The sequence below is a fragment of the Cyprinodon variegatus genome, unplaced genomic scaffold (assembly GCF_000732505.1).
Source record: "Cyprinodon variegatus isolate N-32 unplaced genomic scaffold, C_variegatus-1.0 Scaffold1066, whole genome shotgun sequence".
Classification (NCBI taxonomy): domain Eukaryota; kingdom Metazoa; phylum Chordata; class Actinopteri; order Cyprinodontiformes; family Cyprinodontidae; genus Cyprinodon; species Cyprinodon variegatus.
This window is the reverse complement of record NW_015151519.1, coordinates 115350-124518: the sequence shown is the minus strand read 5'-3', so window position 1 is coordinate 124518 and position 9169 is coordinate 115350. Positions and strand designations below refer to the sequence as shown.

Sequence of the window (9169 nt, the reverse complement as noted above, 5' to 3'; positions counted from 1 at the left end):
AATTCTGATTAATTGCAAGGCCCAGCAGTAAGTTTTGATCTACAGCTTTATGCTAGAGGAAAGAAGGAGGGAGATTTTGATTAAACTTCAGAGATTTGAAATAAATTCTGTGAAATATCCTCTGACAGATTTGGAGAATGTTATAAAAGTTGTTGACACTAACTGCACTTTATTTTGTAATATTTTGTAAATTGCCTTTTACAAAATTTGTGTGATAATTAACTACAATTTTGCATTATATTTATCACATTAAAGGTGGAAACAAGTTCAATAATTTATTTCAGTATCATTTTCTTAAATCACAAAACATTTGCATTTAACAGGACTTTGCACACAATGAAAATCTACTGTAACTAGATTGACAATATTTTCTGGTGCTACATAACTAGATTTTTTTCTTTAATAACTTTGCTTGGTCAACTTCTCTATGTCAAGGATTTTCTATTCTATGTTTGTGTTTAATTGTGAAGTTCAGGCCAGGTTTGCCTAAAACACCTGAATATAAAGCATACTAAATGAGGTTTTAAGACTTAGGTGATTTATGCAATCGGCCTACAATTGCTGTTGAGTCTCTAAATAATCTTTGTACTTTGATAAAAAAAGAAAATTACATGTCATAACCTGCAATTCTTGTTTTGTCTTGTCCTGTCTGTCTTGTCTCTGTCTGTCCTTGTGCGTCTTTTATTTGATTTTGATTTTTTTTTAAAACACATTTATAATCAATAACTTTATTTCTATTTTTCATTTCTGTGCTCCTTCATGCTTAAAAATTCTCTTGTAAATGTATACACTGCAAATTCATGTTTCCAATTTTTATAAATCTTGTGAAAAAAACAACTTTTTTTCTGGAAAATGTATTTTCTTTTCTGCGCATGCATTTCATATATATCATTTTTGTTAAATTTTTATCGAACATGTTCAAACCCACAAATGGTTGTTTACATTTTTGGACCATAAAGCAACTGGCCAAGAGAAATCTCGCAGTCTCAATAACATATCGGGAATGGCTGGGTCTTCGCTACGGCTCGCTCCCATCACTAGTCCACCATTTGAGAACTTTGAAACCCCTGGGCAGCTACGCCGCTGTCGCTCTCCTATCCCTTCTATTTTGTAGCAGAAAGGATGCTCATGATTGGATGATAGAGATACGCACAAAAATATATCATACTCTATTGTGCAAACAAATAGCAATAACGTTAAAAGAACTCGAATGTGAAGTGACCCTTTGGAGTCACAAGTTCAAGGTTGCGATGCATGGATCGTGTATGCAAATGAGGTAAAAGTACAAACTGTAGCTTTAAATTAGACGAAATGATAAAATAGTTGGATGGGCTAAATAAATAAATTAGTTTCACAGATATAAGAAAAAAAACTCAATGAGCTGATATTGTAAATGTTCGATTTGTAGATAGACATCTATTTTGTGTTTTGAACCACACAAAACTAAGTTAGGATCTCCAGCCAGAGAATAAACATGAAACAAGAATCTATTCACTTCGCCAAAGATGAAAAAATCTTTGTACATTATGTTAATGCTAAACTTTTTTCTCCATTCGTCATTTGTGACTAATAATGTGAGGATAGTAGAAATCATTGTTGTTTGTTCTTTTCTCCTGCGAAGTATGTTAACATCCTGTCATCATAGGAACATTTAAACATGAAGTAAAAAAAATGTCTAATGTTTAAAAAAGATGACTTGGAAAATTGTGAGTATAAATAGGTCTAACCTTATTAAAATTGGGATGGAATCCCATACATGCAAATAGTAACTTTCTGTTGGTAACGGAAGGATCTTGTGTAACAACATAAACTGAGGATCTGCTTAAAGATCTAGTTAGTTTTTTGCAAAAAAACACTTTGGCATTGGGCTTTATGAGATTAAATTGCTATGGATTCCCAGCTAGAGACAAAAAAAAAAAATAGATCTTAGGAATAATATCAGTATGTTTGCTATTTTGTCAAGGAAGTTAGAGCCAAATTTTCCTGGCAAAAAAATGAAAACCTGCTATATCAAACTGCAGTTGTTATTATATCTAAACTTGTAAAATGTTTTTTTTTTTTTCTTAATTTTCTAGCCAAGTTATTTTGGAGGTCCAAAGAACCATTCACAGCTCTAGAGTCACTGGGTGCAGACCCCTGGAATAGAAGCCAGAACTGCTTTGTAAAATTCTATTAAATGTATTAGCACAGTGTTGGACAAAAAAAATCCTCAGAGGTTTGGGAATAATAAATAGAATATTACCATGGTTAAGTTTCAAATATAATGAAATGTAAAGTAATTTAAAAGAAAACAATTTTTGTTTTCTTGAAAACATTTTACTTTGCAACAAACCTCCCAAGCTATCTCTTTTTAAATAGAAAAAAAATAAACAACAACATGGCCTTCAGTTTAAATAGTGTGAACCTTTGTTTGAAAAGTCAAAGGTTAAAAGATGTCCATTAGGCAAACCAAGCTAGGCTTTAAACATGCTTTTTTTAGGCTTTATGTTTTACTGGCAAACCTGCATAAGGCTGAATAAATGGATTAGAATTATTCCACTCAAGATTAGAGCAGAATAATCAAGATTAGGGGTGATCAGAATTGAAAGTGATGAGGGAGTCTAGTTACAAAATAACACAGAAAAATATATGTCTTATAGAAATCCTTTATATTTATTTTATACTCTTACTACCCACTTCGCGTTTGGTGAAATTAAATGGCTGATTTGATCACTAGAAATAAAATCCTTATCAGGATATGAGTAAAGTATTAAATATTAGCTATTTTATTTTTTTAAGAACACTTCAGTGCAATGTATTTTAAAAGCTCCTTACTGAGTAATTTTTTTAGAAAGTCAAATTTAAAAGATTGTGTTAAACTATGAAGTAAAATCAAAAACAAGCACTTTACTAACAATCTCTGTTAATAACTAACGCTTGCAAATAGGCATAAGGTATGGATTATATATAACTGGTGGGATACAAACCCACATCATTAAACACGCTTTGCTCATTGTTTGTTTCACCTCATCACTGTTACATGTAGATTTTTTTTTTCTTAGTTTTAAATGTTTTTATTTTTATTTGACTGAAAAATCAAAAATCTGTTATAGTTAGATATTGGATTTTAGATAGACATTAGATAGACATGTTTAGATGTATCTATTTCATGTACTGTATGTACAATCTGTATTCAGCAACAGATGAGCAAAAAAAAGGCCTAAAAAAAGTCACATTCACATATGCAATAAATGTGCAATATTTCTTTAATGCTGGAAGACATGCTGTGCAAATGTAAATATGCAGATATATTTTTACCCTAAAAAAAAGTGCACATGCTTAAAAGGCAGACTACATGTTAGCATGACTCACATTTTCCCCTTGTAAATAAGTGTAGAAACATTTTAAGAGCTGAGACTTTTATTTATTTTCACTTTTATAGCCAGAGTAGCCCACGTTGATGTTATTGTGGTTGTTTTAAATGGTTTTAGGTGAGAAAAGTCTTTCATATTTTTTCCTTTTTCTGCTGCATTGCATTGTAAAAACCACATTGCTGTACCACTGGTGGATAAATATAACAGAAAATTTAAAAAGAATCAAAACTGATTTAGGATCACAATTTTCATGTATAAATGGAGATCATTTGTATTCTTGTTTAGGTGTTAAAAACAACTATAACAATCTATGGTCCTGGTAACATTTTTTTTTTAATCCATGTGCTTCCAATGTTTTTACTGAAAGAGCTGTAATAGAAAGGTGCAAGAACTTGTGTTATCACTTGAATGTTTGCTGCCAATTGACTGGAACAGAACTGTCCTCTGTCAGACAGATTAAAAAAGAAAAAAGAAAAACTTGGATTATAGATTTTTCAGAGCCATATTGAGTGTTTTGCTTTATGTTCCCATTTTCATGTGAAAAAAAGACTAGTACAGTAATGTCTGAAAATTAATCGTTCAGCATGCTGAGCAGTTGTGTAATTTTCAGTGTATAATGTGAAATTAAACCTGGTAATTAGTTTTTCTTTTAAACAGAGATAAACATTTTTCATCCATGTTATGAGGTGACATGCATGATGATATCATGTACAGTGATTGGGTTTTGGAAAATCATAGTTGATATGAGAAAAATGTATCTTTAGGATTTGTCAGCATCATTTCTTTCTTTATTTACTGTTTTTCTTTGCTTAGTATCTCATTAACCCTTTTATGCACACTTACCTGTTGTAGAACCATAAATTAGTTCTATAGGAGGATGTTACATTTAGGTTATACTTGTAAATAAAGTGTATATTTTATAATTTAGAGTAAATTAAGTGTGAAAATATCTTTGTGGGAAAAAAATTGACAAAATGGATGAGAGGAATCAAAAATCACTGCGTTATTTTGTACATTTTCTTCTCATGAATGCTGTATTTGATTTGACCAGATTTGTGTTTTATCAGAACGGATTAGATGACTGTCATAACTGTGAGTTGTTTTTTTTGTCGTTATGAGAGATCAGTCACATAGTTTTGATCTAATGTTGTAGGGGGAAAAAAACAGGCCTTGTTGTGCCTCCATGAGGTCCCTGTAGACGTTGATGTCATTTATGAAGCTAAACTTGGCTAGATTTAACTAGCTAAACCTTTGATGCATTGCTTACTATGTCAGTGATCATTATTGTAGAAAATGTACATGTGAGTGCATTAGTCATTTGAATTTAGTCGTTTTTGATAATTTATGTTTACTTCAAGATTGTCTTCCAGATTGATATGTTCCCAAAATGTGTCTAAATTTGATGTTTAGTTACTTAAAGATCTTACTGAACTTGATTCCATCATCTGAACATGGAAATTGTGTAAAGCAGGTAAATAAAAAATACCAAACATAGGTGTCCATCTGAACTGACAGAGCGGTTAAGAAAGCATTAATTAAAGAGGTTCATTGTAACTGCAGAGGAGCTGCAGAGATCCACAGCTCAGGTAGGAAAATATGCTTTGCATAACTATAATTAGTGGGTTTACAAATCTGGCCTTTATGGAATAATAAGATTCACAAATTGGTAAAAAAAAAAAAAAAAAAAAAAAAAAAGCTACTATTAAATAAGGGGGCTGAATGAGGAGGATGCTGCTCTTTTCATTCTATTTTGTAGTAAATTTCAGAAACAATGCACCATTTTTCTCATTCCGTCGTATTGCTCAATAGCAACAAACACTTCAAAGTACATTTTAAATTTTTTTTTTTTACGTTTGTAGTTTAGTCTAAAGAATTTTAGGGTGTCTGAATACTTATGCATATTTCACAATGTGGAATGTGCACAGTAAGTAATTCGGTGTTCTGTCAGATGAGAATACCCAGTCAGACCAGCATACCCATAGTCAATACCCGTTTATCCCTTTAGTTTATCTATTGAGTTTATCCCTTTAATTTTGTACTATAATAGACTTTAAACTTAGTCAACTGTGTCCCTTTAGTCATGTACAAAAAAAACAAAAAAAACAATTGAATGACTTACTTTTTGGTGTTTTTTGAAGCATATGGTGATCTCACATTAAATAGTTTTTTTGTACATGACTAAAGAGACACACGCCCGTTCAGGTAGTTTAAAGTCATTTATTCATACAAAACTAAAGGGATAAATGCAAATCTGTCTTTGCCCATGCGTATTGACTATGGGTATGCTGGCCTGACGGGGTATGCTCATCTGACAGGACACCCGGCTGTTCCTTGTAACCGTTTGGTCTATGTATATAAACTACATTGGTAACAGTATAATAAATCCCCCACAGGTTAATATGTTAACACAGCAGCTACATGTAAGTGCTAGCATTCTACTGAGAGAAAAATATATTATTATAGAGCAGTGGGGATAGTCTGGAAGAAAAAACATTCCAATTTTATGTTTATATTTTGAAGGTGTTTAGCTTTCTACACTCCAAAAAATGTTTTATTTAAATAAGTCACTTTTTCTTAAAATAAGTTGGGGTTTTTTCTTGAATTGAGGAAGTAAGTAAGACATTTTGCCAATGGAACAAGACAATTTATCTTTAGAATAAGACAAAAATATTCCATTGTCATATTTCAAGTGCATAATATCTAATTATCTTTTTGTTTTCAGATTAAACATGCTCATTCCATTGGCAATTCCACTTATTTACCGACTCAAATTAATGGTAAATAAAGTTAATGTAAGAAATTATTTCTGTATCATTTTTGCAGTGTAGTTTAATCTTGGATCGTTATATTCCGTAATGTCTTGTTTAGTCCTTATTTATTGTTTTATCTGTTTGATTATTTCCAGTATCCTTGCTTAGCTTTAATCATGCTTTAGTTGCCCAACTAGTACTATCGTTTCCACCTGTTTCACACAATTAGTTCTTTGTTTTCATCGACACTACATTCTATTTATGTGGCTCTGTTAGATTAAACACTCACGGGTGAATATGTTTACTTCGCCACACTATTTCCACATCCGGTACCAATGAATAAACACCTTCACTCACAGAGCTGCCTCTGTCTGCCTGTTTGCACCTTGGGTCCGCTCCAAAGTACTCCTCCATGATGCATATTGAAGTTATCCACTGAATTAAAATTGACTTGCTGTTTAGCAATTCAATTTGGGTGAAGTGGCTGCTATTACAATTTAACACTCTAGTATTGTACCTTGGCATGACTCTTGCCCTTTTCATACATCTGTATTTCTAGAAAAACTAAATGTTTATAACAGAATTTTATTCCACTAAATACTGAATGCTCTACCGCCTTCTGAAAAGGATGCATCTAACGAGAGAATGTGTTAAAGAACATCTGTTATACGACACAAAAGAAGCACACTTTGTCGGCATGCTAACATTGTGCCTACATATGTCTGCTACTTTAGCAAAGTGATAGCATACAGTTGCATTAAGAAATAAAGGTTAAAAAACAATTGTTACACAAGCGAATATGATGTTAGAAATTGTAAAATATATTACTTTTGAATTAATGGTTTACTTCTGTTGTCTATTTTATAATGTCTTGAGTATTACAGTAGAAAAGTAATGACAATAACCTTCTGATACTATATATCTATTTGTCTACCTGTTGCTGTTTATTAAAAATGTAGAAAAACATTTCTATAAGAGGGTTTTGAAATTTATTTTAGTTTTTTTATTGCATACTTTTAATTAGTTTGGCAGGAAGGATTACTTATTTATGTATTACTGGTTCGCTGAAAAATGATAGAACTCTGTTTCTGACTAAGTTTGAAAAATGAGTTGTGTTTTTTAAAATGTTGTCTGTTTTTTAAACTGCTGTGAGAGGAATACAAAATGTGCAAAAATGTAAGGATGGGATTCTGGTTTTAAACAACTTTTAGTTATTCAGTAAGACTATTTTCAAAAACATAATTTAACTGCAGGTTAAATTGTTACTTTAGTCAAAACAATTGATTTGTTTAGATGTACCAACTCAAAGATCCATGCCTTGGAAGCTATATTGAAGCAAAATATGTTAAAAATAATCTAGAATAGTTTACGAATTATTGTGGTAAGGCAAACCAGATCATAACTTCTTCCCATTGTTAGTTGAATATTCTTCTTATTGCAAGTTGATTTGAGCTTTTATCCTAATTTTCCACAAATGCATATAACAAAAGACAAATACAAAAAAAAAAAAAAAAATGTCTGCTTAAATGTATTTACTAACAAGCTTGGAGCACTTGTTGCTAGCTGCTAGCTTATTTTACTTTTCAGACCATGACCTTAATGTGTTAGAACTTTAGATGCTTAAGCAATAATTTATTGGCTTTTAGCAATTATAAAACAAAATAATCAGCTACAAAACTTTTTTTTTGGATGAGTTTCTACAAACGGATGTCTTCAGTTGACCAAACATATGGTCAATTTTGAAAGTATCTCACATTAAAGGTATAGTGGAGGATATTCTTTTTCCGGGTGGATCATCAAGATAAGTGGTCCTCCTAACTGTCAATCATTCTGGTGATATGCTTACATAAGTTCGTCCTACGTGCTCGTCCCCATTTTCACTTACCGGTGGTGAGTCTGACATAGTGGAAAAATTGCAGATCTTCTTTTGGAAAGTAAGCTTGTATAAGCAATGAAAACAGCAACTTTTAAACAGAGCGTGCACAAGGAGAAATGGGATTGTGCACGCTCTCACACATTTAATAGGCGTTCCCTCTTGGGAGCGGGTACAGGGTTGTGCATGTGCATTTTCTTTTAAAGTGGAGGGGGTGGGTCTTTTCAAAAATTTGTCAAAATCCTCCACTATACCTTTAAGACATTTTATTTGAAATACACTGTGGCCAAAAAGTATTTAGTCAGCCACTGTTTGCGCAAGTTTTCCTGCTTTGAAATGGAACACTTCAACTATGAGAGACAAAATGAAATGAATAACATCCAGGAAATCACATTTTAGTATATTTTTTTTTTAATAATTTATTTGTAAATAAAGAGATTGAGGGAGTTTATCAATGGCTTTATATGTCTTCCATTTTCTTTCAGTTTCTCCCTTTTATTCACACCAACCTGTTTGCTTATAGTAGGTTGACTCTTCCCTGCCTGGTGCAAGTCTCTTTACACAAATAGCAAGTTTAAGCAGGTGCCATTAATACAGGGAACAGGTTGTAACAGGATGTCCGGCCTATTCCGTCTTAAAGAAAATGTTACAGCCAAACATCTTGCCTGTTTGTGGCTAAACAAACACTTATTTTTCACCATAATTTATCAAAGAAAGTTTTTAAAAACCTACGATATTCCTAGATTTTTTTTCTGATATTGTGTCTTGGAGTTAAAGTGTTACTATTTTTAAGTAGAACTTGCAAAATCTGTGGCTGACTAATTATGTTTTGGTTCTAGTTCAATTTCTAACATGAATCAGTTCTAAAATTGAGAATAGTTGATTTTACTATAACTAAAAGGTCCAGAGTCCCGTTTATGTACTAGCACTGTAATCAGAAAAAAAAAGAAAATTAATAGATATTTATGAGAGGTAGTACAGGTATAAATACTATATGACAATTAATTTTTGCAAAAAAAAAAAAAAAAAATTAAATTATATAACTAAATAGAACATGAATATAATAAAGAACATATTTATATTATCTGGGGGAAAAAACATGTTTATTTCCAAATTTTGTTCCATTAGAAATCACAATAAAGTCTAATTTTGCCACTAATCTACTTTTTATGCAAAAATTAGGAAAATTAGTA

General features: G+C 31.6%; 1 protein-coding gene across 10 annotated transcripts in view; it reads left to right on the top strand.

Annotated features, from left to right (window-relative positions):
* The window catches only part of LOC107101225 (potassium voltage-gated channel subfamily C member 1-like), a 76041-nt gene that overhangs the window by 60098 nt on the left and 6774 nt on the right, over positions 1-9169 (top strand). For 2 of the 10 annotated variants that reach the window (XM_015400045.1, XM_015400044.1), the window contains one exon: positions 960-1785. The exons of 6 other annotated variants lie outside the window; for them this stretch is intronic. In XM_015400045.1, coding sequence (XP_015255531.1) covers positions 960-1114 — 155 coding nt within the window. In that variant the 3' untranslated portion in view covers positions 1115-1785. Of the gene's footprint in view, positions 1-959; positions 1786-9169 lie in introns of those variants that run through there. 2 more of the 10 variants (XR_001482071.1, XM_015400050.1) reach the window with 2 other exon arrangements.